General features: G+C 38.5%; 1 protein-coding gene across 1 annotated transcript; it reads right to left on the bottom strand.

The window, feature by feature from the left end:
• Positions 1–463: 463 nt before the first annotated feature.
• Positions 464–12,342, bottom strand: msantd4 (Myb/SANT-like DNA-binding domain containing 4 with coiled-coils). Its single transcript, XM_067985424.1, has 3 exons — positions 12,298–12,342; positions 9,753–10,218; positions 464–4,973 (listed from the first exon to the last, which is right to left on the bottom strand). Exons 2-3 carry the CDS (start codon positions 10,215–10,217, stop codon positions 4,374–4,376), a joined length of 1,065 nt encoding a protein of 354 aa, XP_067841525.1. The 5' UTR covers position 10,218; positions 12,298–12,342; the 3' UTR covers positions 464–4,373.
• Positions 12,343–12,477: the final 135 nt, after the last annotated feature.

Below are 12,477 nucleotides of genomic sequence, written 5' to 3'. Positions count from 1 at the left end.
TTTTAGCATCAAACCTTCAAAGAAATGGAAAAATGAATTCAGATTCTCACTTAGGTCGCTATTTTTTAAAAAATTGATATGCCTTGTTTAAATTCCCCTATCTTGGAGAATCCTTAAATATTCTAATAGGGGTTTTAATATATAATCGCAGCTTTGAAAACTATCCCTAGTTTTAGAAAAGGCAGAGAAGCAGGGCAAAATACCTAGCCAGAAAACGCATTATTAGTTCAACACCAGCCTCTGTGGAAATAGAAAAGCTGTGGTTCCAACCAGAAGGAATGCCTCAGTTGAGGGAATTTTTTATTATTACAGGTATATTATCACTGGTCATGATTGATATTCCAGCCCTTGTGATCTCACAGTTGAGGCATCACTTTCACAGGAAGCACGTACTCTAAATAAAAAAAACACATTTTTCAGAGAAAGTTTTTTTTTAGAAAATACCAACTTTATTTTTGGTAAGCTAGCCAAAAGGAACTTTTTCCTTTACATAAAAGTCTAACTGGAGGATAACAGTCTTATTAAGGAAAACATGACAAAGTAATTAAGTGACTGAACAGTTAAGCTGATCATAAAAGAACCTTTTATGAATCAACCGATTGCAGGCTGCAATATTCTGAGTCAAAAATACTAACTGGTGCTGTGTTGATCGAGCCACACATTGGTGCTTCTTTGACCAATATCTACAGAAGAAAAAACATTTGGTACATGGAGATGTAGTTTGATGAAATTATTTTTCTGTAAATTTTGCACGTGGATCAGAAGATACAAACATAGGTAGCCTAGCATCCTACTTTAAATTTGCATTATCTTATTTTTTTTTCCTGCTCTTCTCCTGAAGGTTCTGTTACTGGGATATGTTCCTACAGAGGCTGGCAGCCCTCCAGTACCTCACTCAAGTTCACATTCTTCACATTTGAGCCCAGATAATGAGGCTATTCTGACTATGGATGTACCACAGTTGAACCCACCTGAAGTCCACACACACATTTTCCAGCAGGGGACACCAGATAAGCAATCAGGAACAGAACCTTGGCTGATTTTTCCTGTCACTAGCATGGGGACGCCGAAGCCAACATAGTGGCCCAGCTGTTAATCCTGAAGGGGTTATTTAACAGCACAGAACGGTAATTGAACCTGGGGTTTTTAGGTCTGTATTGCTTAATGCGACACCAGACAGTGGCTATATCCACTAGGCCAGGGATGTCCAAGCTTTATGTCTTCAACTTTGGAGCCACATGTAAAGCTTAATACATGACCTTATTAATCTGCAGAGAGGTCAAGTTGCTGATACTCTTCCATTTTGGATATGATTTAGGATTTATTCACCAATGAGGCAACAGTGCTAAGAACAGTCCTTTCCAAACCTATCGACAGAATTCAAACAGGTTAAACTAGTAAATAACAAATATAACCACAAATAGAACTGAGTTGCCTAGGTTTCAAGAGCTGGACTGTTCGGGGTCACATGGCCATTGTTTAGGCCCTTCCCTAGACCATTGATGGAAATCTATATCCAACAATTCGGTTAGAATTTTATTTAGGTAGTAAAACTTGCATCCGTGGCAAGCTTGAAATTAAGGCTACAAATACTGCTTTAGTCACTTGTTTGCCGTTTAAAGAAAGTTGTACATAGAAAGCAATCCGAGTACACAGCATAATATAAATTAAAAATATGCTCACTGCATTCTTTCTCCAATTTTCTTCTCTCGTCTCCTGGAGATATGAACTTACGCTGAAGTTCACAGGCAGCGGTTGCACTCTGATACCTCACTGGAGTGGCCATTTTCCATGCGAGAGTGTTGGGGATGGGGAGGCTATCACAGCCCAGCCCAATACTGTCCTCACCTGACAGCTACACATGCACACTTTTGAGTAGGGGGTTTACTGAGTAGCAATCAGGAGAAAGAACAGACATTTTTTTTTCTTCCTTTAGGGGCACTGAGACCAATTGTAGTGCCCTAGCTGCTGTCATGGTTGAAATCAGCTAACTCTGCACAAGGACTGAACCTGAAACCACACGGGTTTATATGGCTCAGTTCCACTTATTGCAATTTACAGATATAAATGCTTGATAAAGTTGGGTTTTAAACAGTTTGTCCAAAACGTTTACTGTGTAGAAAATTTAGTATGTATTCACTGATTCATCAGACTAATTTTGTTACCTTAATTTCCCCCTAAATATTATTGAATACTATACTCTTAATATTTTCTGAATAGTAAAATATTGGTACTTAAAAGGAGATCTGATGATATTTTTCTAAATTGGGTCAGAAAGTAAAAATGCAGGAGACTAAGAAGCTTATTTTAATTCACAGTATTTCTAAAACTATACATACACAAAATCGATATCTTGTAATTTGTTTTTTTCCTAATATGTAATATGTTCAGCTGACAGTTACTGGAGTAAAAATGTTTATTATAGCTTATCAGAACCCAGATCATAGAATTTCATGCATCTGGAAATAAATTGGTAGGATACAGACATCACCTTCACCAATATACTTGTAAACATACCACCTGGCCAGAAAACTTACCCAAGTGGTTGGAGGAATATCAGTAAAATTGAAAAATATTTATGGAGTCCAGTACTTGAAAGACTCTAATCAAGAAAACTTCTAGCATTAGATTCAAAAAGCTGAATAATGCAGTGGATCAAAATTTAAACAGGCGAATTTTAATAGAAGAGACCAGTCAACACTAATATCACAGGGCCTCAATTCACCAAAAACACAGTGCAATTTTTCCAATAATATGCACAGGTCTTTCATCTAATCTTCTATATTTATATTGTGCAAATAGACTGTATTAAAACTTACAGCAAACTAACAATGAACTAGCATTTGGTTACTGAAATGGGATCATCCCACTACCATAAACTAATGTCTAGATACACATTCTTTCAGTTAAAACTTCCATGTAAACAAAAATAAATGTCAAAACTAGGAGGTAGAGGTAGTCTGTGTATTAATTGTGGAGTGACAGTTGCATAAAATAGACATGCTTTCCAGTGGAAGTGACTAGAGAGTATTCAGAAACATGAACCATGGCCAAATTTTCTCTCCCTAACCCACAGGCACTGAAACCAATTATAGTGTCCCTATTGTCTTCCAGCTGAAATCAGCTAACTGGGACCTTCCTGTCCTGTACGGCTCAACTACTCACCAGATAAACTCACTGGTCCTTCAGGCATTTTTAAATAAACAATTTGGAATTACTTGTCAGTCACAGTTTCAAAACAGTGTTAAAACCAATTAATGCGCGGAGGACTACAGTAGCATTTTGCAACATCAAACATTCAAAATAAAATTTTCCAATCTCATGTGACTGGATTGCAAACAAAGATGTATTTCTGTGTTCCTTTTGTTGTACTCTGTAGTGTCAGGAACCAGCTAATACATTGGAGTATTACACTCCTTTTTTAATTAGACTTGAATCTAACCAGGGCAGATGAGATAGAACTCTCTCTAAAAGCTGTTGAGCTTCCTCAGTGAAATTGGGTTAGAAAGCCTCAAGCACAGTTCTCACTGACAAAACTTCAGAATTTGTCATTAATTGGATAATCTCATACAAGTTATCAGGACAACATGGTTAAATGAAAAAAAAACTCTATTGCAGTAAGGGACTTGTCTGAAAAATAACAATGTAGAGGCCATGATAAAAGTATTTTACATGCTAACAGTACATAGCATCACAGGCTACCCAGAGTCATCTAGCCAACAATGGAGAGATGAACAATTTCAGCCATCAACTCAAAAATCTAGATCCACCAATGACAAAAACTGGTATAATTGAGGGCTATAATATATAGGCCTTAAAGTTACTGTAAAAAGATTATTGCATAATGTACAAATTATCAGCATACTAACAACTTGCATGCAATTCCTTTTAACAGAGCTGTTTATTTCAAGGCCATAGATTTTTTTTCCCCAGCATGCCCTTTTAGAGATTAATTATTAGAAGATTGTTCTCCTACATGAAAACATCCTTCTATTAAACACTAATTCTTCTAACAGTACAACTTAACCAAAAACTATCAAAATTCAAATCTAAATGAATATTTTATATCTTGTGCAGCAGCCTCATTTTAAATAGTTTGAACTTGAAAGTTAAAATTTAAAGTTAATAGTCAACGTTAAGATGTCCATCTGTCTGGAAGCGTTCATAAAATTAAAGGTAAAATTTGCAACCGAATTTGAGAGAACCTGCTGTAAAGCACAGATATAAACGGATATAAGCTGCATTTCATTGACTGTGGGAAAGCCATTTATAATAAGCTTTATACAGCATATGCTGATAAATTTTGAAAGTAAGGACAACTCAGTTTAGATTAGTCTCAGTTTTAAAAATAATATGCTATTAATGAAAAGGAATCACTGTTTTTGGCAATCTTTTTGCAACTGTAAACGTTCTCTTTCAATTTGCAGACGCTCTTTCTCTATCTGCAGCTTTTCAGACTCAATATTCAAGAACTGTAGTCTTTCTTTTTTTAGCTGCAAGCGCTCTTTTTCCAATTTCAGCTTTTCCGCTTCAATATCCACTGGCTTTAAACTTGTTTTTTCAGTCAGTAAGTTACATTCCTTCTCGGGTGGTAACTTTCTGGCCTGTATGGTCAATAGCTTCAGTTTCTCTCTCTTAATGTGCAAACGCTCTCTCTCCAGCTGTAAGCGTTCCTTTTCCAGCTGCAGCCTTTCATTTTCAATATCCAGGTAACGCAACTTCTCTTTTTCAATCTGCAAGCGCTCTTTCTCCACCTGTAGTCTTTCAGATTCTAGGGCCACACGTTGTTTCTCCAACTCTAACCGCTGTTTCTCTATAAAGAAAAGTGCATGCGAATTGCAATTCTCCACTGCAGGTTGATCGGAGCTTGAAGAATGTCCCTCTGCCTCCGAAAAATTGTCAGCTTCTTCTAGTGCTCTAATAATAGGAAGTGGACTTGCGAGTACACTGTGTTCCTCTTCCATATTTCTAATCTGTTAAAACAAAAATTTAATTCATTTATATATATATATATATGCTAACTGATTCCCACGCCACTGCTCACAGTGAGTCACAGGTTACATTGTTGCAACAGTGAGCTGTGAAAGTGGGGGAGAAGTGCGCATCACCACCAAGAGAATTTGGAAAGAAATTTGTATGGGATCTTTCCCAGAGATAGTGAAGAATTTTTGATTGATTCCTTATATAAACAGTTTTTTGCCCACTGCAAGTAAATTTATAAACGCCTCAGTTCCTTAAATAAATCGCTGCATGTAATATGGAGAAGCAGCTCTTTAGTGTCCATCTGTTTTGGGTGTACCTTGTTATAGCAAAGATAAGTTCATTTTTATCTTATTTGCATCTTTCTTTCTTTAGCAAGTATCTCGGCAGCAAGTACTTAGTGTATTAAGCAGAACCTGCGAGTAAGATGATCTAAATTCAGGACTTTTATTTAAAATTTCCTCCAAACTTGAATAATGATACAGTGTTTCCACAAGTTGCTACCTGTTTTCTTTAAACAAGCAAGCATTCGTTTTGATTTCTAAGCATAAACAAATAAAAACAAAAGACAACTGCTGTAACCATTTAGAATGCATTACAAAATATAAAAATTCCACTTGAAATTTGGCACTGTTTAAAGTTTCATTTGACACATATGTAAAATGCTGTAAACAAGCGTTTGAACATAGTAACCTAAATTGTTCCTTTTCCCATAAAAATTACCTCAGAAAAAGTTGACAAGTTCATGCTTAATGTCGCGTTTGATGTTTTATACAAAAACAAACACATTCTGATTATTTTCACTGTTCTAAAAATAGTACCCTTGGGGATTTTCATTCTCAGTAATTCTCCTTTGGAGAGGCAGGTACAACACACAGCAAGTCCTCGTGTGCTCTGAGGGACCAGTTTCACTGTTTGTCATAAATAATTCTACAAGTTCTGTGCGTAGGTATACACTCGAAACTGCAGTTTGCCTGCTGGAGTCTCTGGGAACCTGCAAAACCTCCAAGTCTCAGGCTTCTAGACACAGGCCTCCAACAGAAAAGAATGCCATAGGCATTTCAAACACAGAAAATACTACTGAAACAATAAATTTCTTAGGGCTCAATTTTAATTCCTGGGCGGAACACAACAAAGCGAGCGACGTGCCAGTCTGGGAGCAGCAGCAGGCAGGCAGGCAGGCTGGCTTAGCCGATTTTAACAGCCAGGCCTCATTAGCATGCCGTTTGCCGACTTCTCGACCGAAACGGCCAAGAAGCTTAAAGCTCCAAATCCAACCATGAGCAGTGCTATGGGAGCTCAGCTAATAATAAATTAAAAATGGTACATCTACGGCTTGCAGACAACAACTCCAGATGCTTTGCTTTGTCCCAAGTAGCCCTAAAATGCTTGGTGCTTTTGAGCTACATCGTGATACTGAGAAGCACATTCTAGCACTGGGGTCTGACAGAATGCAGCAGCAGGTCAATAAGCTACTCACTCCATTTAATAATTAACTTTAAAATAAGTATATTTACATGTAAAAGTATAAGTAAGGAAATCAAAATCATTACTATGTAAATATTAGTGAGAATGTTTATATAAACTTTAAAATTAATTAACTATTTTGACTACCAAAGGAATATAATATTTATACCAGAGAGAAAGAACTTTATTTAGATAACTGCAGAAATTAATCTATTCAATTAATATTTACAGTATTACATGAAACTCAGTGAGTGAAACTTTAAATGTAAATTTCAGCCATGAAAGCATTTAAGACGTAATTCAACAAGATGAAATCAATTTCAATCTAAGCAATTAACTATGACTGAACATGAATTATGTGTATGCTCACAGTATTAATAGTTGCTCTTACTCACTGACCTCTCACTGTTAAGATAGTATTAGGCTTTAGAAAGATTTGTTGCAATTTTCAGTTAAGATTTCTCAGTTGATTAAAGTAAGTTCCCTGTTGCATACTGTACACATAGTGCATTACATTTGTAATGAAATCTTGTTGATGGATTATTTTGTTCTTATATCAGGAATTGATACCACTGAGTAACAAATTTGATAAAATGGAGAAAGCAGCAAATGTAGCAGTTCAATTATAGTAGTCACCTCAACATTAACGGCCACAACCCTTACACCAATTCAGGGACTCTGAGTATTTAGCAATTTCATCACTACAAATGGAAGTTAAACAGAGCAATATGTTTCAGTACAAGTACATATCGAACAAGACAACATACTATGGGGAAAGGGTAGAGGAATGGGACTAATTGGATAACTCTTTCAAAGAGCCGGCACAGGCACGATGGGCTGAATGGCTTCCTTCTGTGCTGTATGATTCTAAAAAACACTTCAATGTGACTGAAAGGACTGGGCATATATTTCAGCGCCAAGATATCTTTCACCAAGTGAGATGAGGATGATCCCAATGCTTCATAAATTGGAACTAGCTGATCCTGGAGCAGAAAAGATTTTGCCAGTCGGGGAACAGCTGTAACACTACTGCTGACATTAGGAGAGAGAAATAAATAAGATACAGGATTTTTTTACAATATATAAAATTGGGAGAACATTCCACAGGTCTGAAGGTGCATTTTTATGTAACTTTTATGTTGCTGCAAATGAGTTCAACGGTATAAATCAAAAGTTGGGGTCCAACCCATATCTGGAGAGAAATGGTGTGAGAGGGAATAAGTCTCACACATCTTGCATACAGCGTAACTGCAGTGCATTATCAAACCAACTTAAAGAAGTGCTCGGGGGGTGGGGGGCGGGGAGAGGGGTCACTTACTTACAGTTGATTTAAATATTGAGAGTGCAGATGCTCCTTCCTGTGTGCTCGACATATTTAAATTTTAAACGCCAGGAGAAGAGCTCCATACGTGCTCTCCTCCACAGCTGATGTGCAGTTAGAGCCAGGCAATGTAAAGGGCAGGCTGGGACTGATATTGCAGCTACTGGTCTCAGACTGGTAACTGACATATAAATGTTCATCCAAAGCTCAGCTGCCCGTACCATATCCCGCACCAAGTCCTGCTTGCCCATCGTGCCAGTTTCTCGTTCACCTATATTGGCTACAGTACCCCAACAAACCAAATTTGAAATTCTTATCCTCGTGCTTAAATCCTTCCATGACCTTACCTCTGTAATCTCCACTGGACCAACACTGCCCCTGAACAACCTGTTTCTCTAACTCTAATCTCTTGTGCGTTTCCTCTCACTTAACCTTACCATTGGCAGCCATGTACTTAGGAACATAGGGACATGAGTAGGCCATTCAGCCTCTTGAGCCTGTTCCGCCATTCAATTAGATCATGGCTGATTTGTACCTCAACTCCATTTACTCGCCTTTGCTCCATATCCCTTGATACTCTTACCTAATAAAAATCTGTCCCTCTCAGTCTTCAAAATTTTAATTGACCCAGCATCCACGGCCTTTTGGGGGAGGGAATTCCCCAGATTTCCACTAATCTGTGTGTGAAAAAATGCTTCCTGATTTCATTCCTAAATGGCTTAGCTCTAATATTAAGATTGTGTCTCCTGGTTCTGGATTTCTCCACGAGAGGAAATAGTTTCTTTGTATCTACCCAATCGAATCCTTATCATTTTAAACACCTTAATTAGATCATCCCATAACCTTATAGAATCAAGGGAATGCAAGCCAAGTTTGTTCAGCCTGTATTTAGACACCTAGGCTCCATGCTCTGGAAGTTCCTCCCGAAACCTTCCACCTCCATCTTCTCCTTTAACAACCCCCTTAAAACCCATTTCTTTCACCAAGCTTTTAGTCACCTCTCCTAATACCTCTTTCTTTGGCTAGGCATCCATTTTTTCCCTCTGTAAAGCACCTTGAGCATTAAACGTACTATATAAATGCAATTTGTTGTTGTACATGACTTCAATTTGTAAAACCAACATGAGGAGCACTGTTTGGGTGGTTTCTCCTGGATAGGCACTGATCGTATCTGAAGGTATATGGAATATAAAACAAATGTGAAGAATTCTAGGAAACGATAGGTGAAAGAGGGAACTTTCTAGTTTGCGGATCAGTGCCTAATACTGGCACACTTCCATCTTGCTAATGAGCATGCGGACAGCTTTGCACAACAATCCCACTTTTATACTAATAAATGAATGCAATATCAACTGTAATCAAATCTTTGTATCATTGCACTTACTACAAATGATTCTTAGGATCATAGGAACAGGAGTAGGCCATTTAGCCCCTCGAGCCTGTTGTTGCATTCACTGATATCATGGCTGATCTGTGACCTAACACCATATACCTATCTTAGCCCAATATCCCTTAAAACCTTTGGTTAACAAAAATCTATCAATCTCAGATTTAAAATTAACAATTGCCGTTTGCGGAAGAGTGTTCCAAACTTCTACCACCCTTTGCGTGTAGAAGTGTTTCCTAAATTCACTCCTGAAAGTCCTGGCTCTAATTTTTAGGCTATGTCCCCTAGTCCTAGACTTCCCAACCAGCAGAAATAGTTTCTCTCTATCTACCTTATCAATTCCCCTTAATATCTTGAAAACTTCAATCAAATCACCTTTTAATCTTCTAAATTCCAGGGAATATAACCCTGAGTTTGTGTAATCTCTCCTCATAATTTAACCCTTGGCGTCCAGGTATCATTCTAGTAAATCTACGCTACACTCCCTCCAAGGCCAATATATTCTTCCCAACAAAGCTGTAAAATACACATTTACTCGCAACCTAATCACTTTCATCTCCCCTCTTAGATCATGCTAGAATAACTAATGGGACAAACCTCTGTATTTTGTGGTTCCAGTTCCTCCTCCTCTTCCTCGTCATCACCATCATCTTCTACTTTAACTACACAAAGAGGTCTATTGGGTTCGTCGACCAATAACGAATCTTCAAACTTACAAGATGTTTCACCATTGACAACATTGTGGTTAAAACCATGTAGTGAAGTGGGACTACAGTCAGTCATCATGGCTTCCATCCTATCCAAGCACTCCCCTCTTTTCTTCAGGTAACACTTTAAATCAGTATATTTCTTCTTCACTTCATATGCAGTGCGCTGCTCGCCACCACTTGCAGCGCTGACTTTTTCTGCTATCTCCTTCCAAGCCATCCATTTTAACTCATTGGTTATTGCATCATGTTGCTGTGTGTAAATTATATCTCTTCTGTCCTCCACTTCCTTCAGCAAGGTTTCAGTTTCTTTCATTGTAAAATTGCTTTTCCTCTTCCTCTTGAACTGTTTCATTCTAAAAATATATTTAAAAAACATTGATTTCATCGTACAAAATACTTTTTTGTTACTTCTTTTAAGACTTGATATATTGTACATGAAGACTTGTGCAAGTGAAACAAACTTACAGGCTTGGTAAACAACTTAACAATGTTTCACAAAATTTTAACCAACTTTATGAAATGGTGAACGTCAGTAAGACTGAGGCCATATTTTCCGGCTCCCCGCAGCATTTCTGTGCCTCTGGCTTGGAACACATCAACCACCCTGGGTGTCATCTCAAGCAGAGTCAGGAAGTACATAACCTGGCCATTCTACTTGAACCTGAGCTCAGCTCCAATACCAAAACTGCCCTCTTGCACCTCAAGGCTCGACTTCTCCAACATCCTGTCATATAAAAACATACGAAAAAGGACAGGCAACAACAACTGGTCCATCGAGCCTGTCCCATACTGGCATTATGTAACTTCTGCACACCATCACACTCCCATTCACTTCCATGCATCAACTCATCCAAAAACGCTGCAGCCCTTGTCCTCAACCTGCACTAAGCCCCACACCCCCATCCTCTCCTTGCTACCTTTCCCAAATGGTTCACTTTGCCTTGCCACCTTGCCAAACTTTTAAACCCCTTCTTTTTCACTGTGCCCTTAGTTGTCTATTCTCGACTTTCTATTTCATTCCCTATTCTCTATGCTTGGTAACCACTTTACCCTTTTCCTCCTTTTTGTAATGCACTCTGAGACATCTTCCTGCACATGGGGAATGCCACATAAAGGCATGTTCATGTTGATATTGATTCTGTCATTTGTGCCATATTAATGCTGGGTGCAAAGGATGCCTGTGTGTCCCTGGTATCCAGCATTGCTAGGGGCCTGGGGGCGGGAGATTTCAATTTTAAAAGTTTTGACAACGCAGCCCTCAGCCAAATTAGCACTAGTATTTAAATGCCCAACACTAGGAAATGGACCAGGTTCAGAGGCAGTGGAAAGGGCAGGTAGATGTTCTAACCTGCACAAGAGCCACCCACAAGGATGGCACATGTGGAATTTCAGCCCTCATCTCTTTTAGTAATGGTAGTCAAGAGGTTGGGGAGCAAAATATATGTGCTTCGCCAGGTTTCCAGATTGCAACCGTACAAGTTCTACTGTATCGAAGGAAAGAATCTAAACCTTTCTGTCCAGTCTGGGATTTATCCTTAGACATAAGTAACTTGCAAATTAGCAATTGCTTATTTACATGGATCATAAATTTGCTTCATGCTTTCTAAATCATACAATTCTTGCTGGTGTTACAATTTCTTGCAATTATGGCATGCTAGCTATTCAGAAATCATTCTTTATCAGTTACATAGGAACAGGAGTAGGCCATTCAGCCCCTCGTGTCTGCTCCGCCATTTGATAAGATCATGGCTGATCTGTGATCTAATTCCATATACCCGCCTTTGGCCCATATCCCTTAATACCTTTGGTTGCCAAAAAGCTATCTATCTCAGATTTAAATTTAGCAATTGAGCTAGTATCAATTGCCATTTGCGGAAGAGAGTTCCAAACTTCTACCATCCTTCGTGTGTAGAAATGTTTTCTAATCTCGCTCCTAAAAACCTTTCAAAACCTTTGTACCAAATGTCAGCATCATAGCATTGAACACTACTGTCCTCCCAGACAATATTATTGCATAGGATGTGTTTCTTGTATCCCAACCATCCAAGGTCCTGAGAACATACATCAGGCCATGGGAAATTTATTGACTCTGGGGACCACAATTTCTTCAACCAACCACAATGGGATAGATATCGGTCCTTGCCGGTCATAGTCACACCATCCTGTCCTGCAATCTGTACACATCTTCAGCATCTATAACCTATTCCTGAGAACTGAAAGTTGTTTTTGCATTAAAAAATTGAATTATCCAGTAGTTTGAATTAAGTGACTGAATTAAAAGTAGATTGTATTCTAGCCAAGTCCAAAGAGAAAATAAATCGAAACTAATTAAAACTACACACGAATCAATGCAAACTACAGGTACACTGAATGACACTGGACGTTTACAAAAGAGACAGCTAGTACCCAAAGTACAATATGATTAAAGTAACCTGAGGGGATGACGGTGGCGTCCACGTTCCTAAATACAAAGAACCTAACAACGGAAGTGAACCTGCGCACACGCATTGCGCGCTAACACCGTTTACGCTCCCAATTGGTTGCTACCTGCTGTCAATCAAAGGAATTTGTACCGCCCTACAACACACCGCCCTTTCACATTGGTCAGCATT

Source organism: Heptranchias perlo, chromosome 6 (genome assembly GCF_035084215.1).
Source record: "Heptranchias perlo isolate sHepPer1 chromosome 6, sHepPer1.hap1, whole genome shotgun sequence".
NCBI lineage: Eukaryota > Metazoa > Chordata > Chondrichthyes > Hexanchiformes > Hexanchidae > Heptranchias > Heptranchias perlo.
The sequence above is the reverse complement of the archived record's forward strand: the minus strand, read 5'-3'. Positions and strand labels throughout refer to the sequence as shown.

Excerpts from the sequence above, each read along its gene's own strand:
- msantd4 (XM_067985424.1), bottom strand. The coding sequence starts at position 10,217 with ATGAAACAGTTCAAGAGGAAGAGGAAAAGCAATTTTACAATGAAAGAA. Across the intron at positions 4,974-9,752 it reads TGGAACCACAAAATACAGAG|ATTAGAAATATGGAAGAGGA; the intron begins GTTTGTCCCATT and ends TTGTTTTAACAG.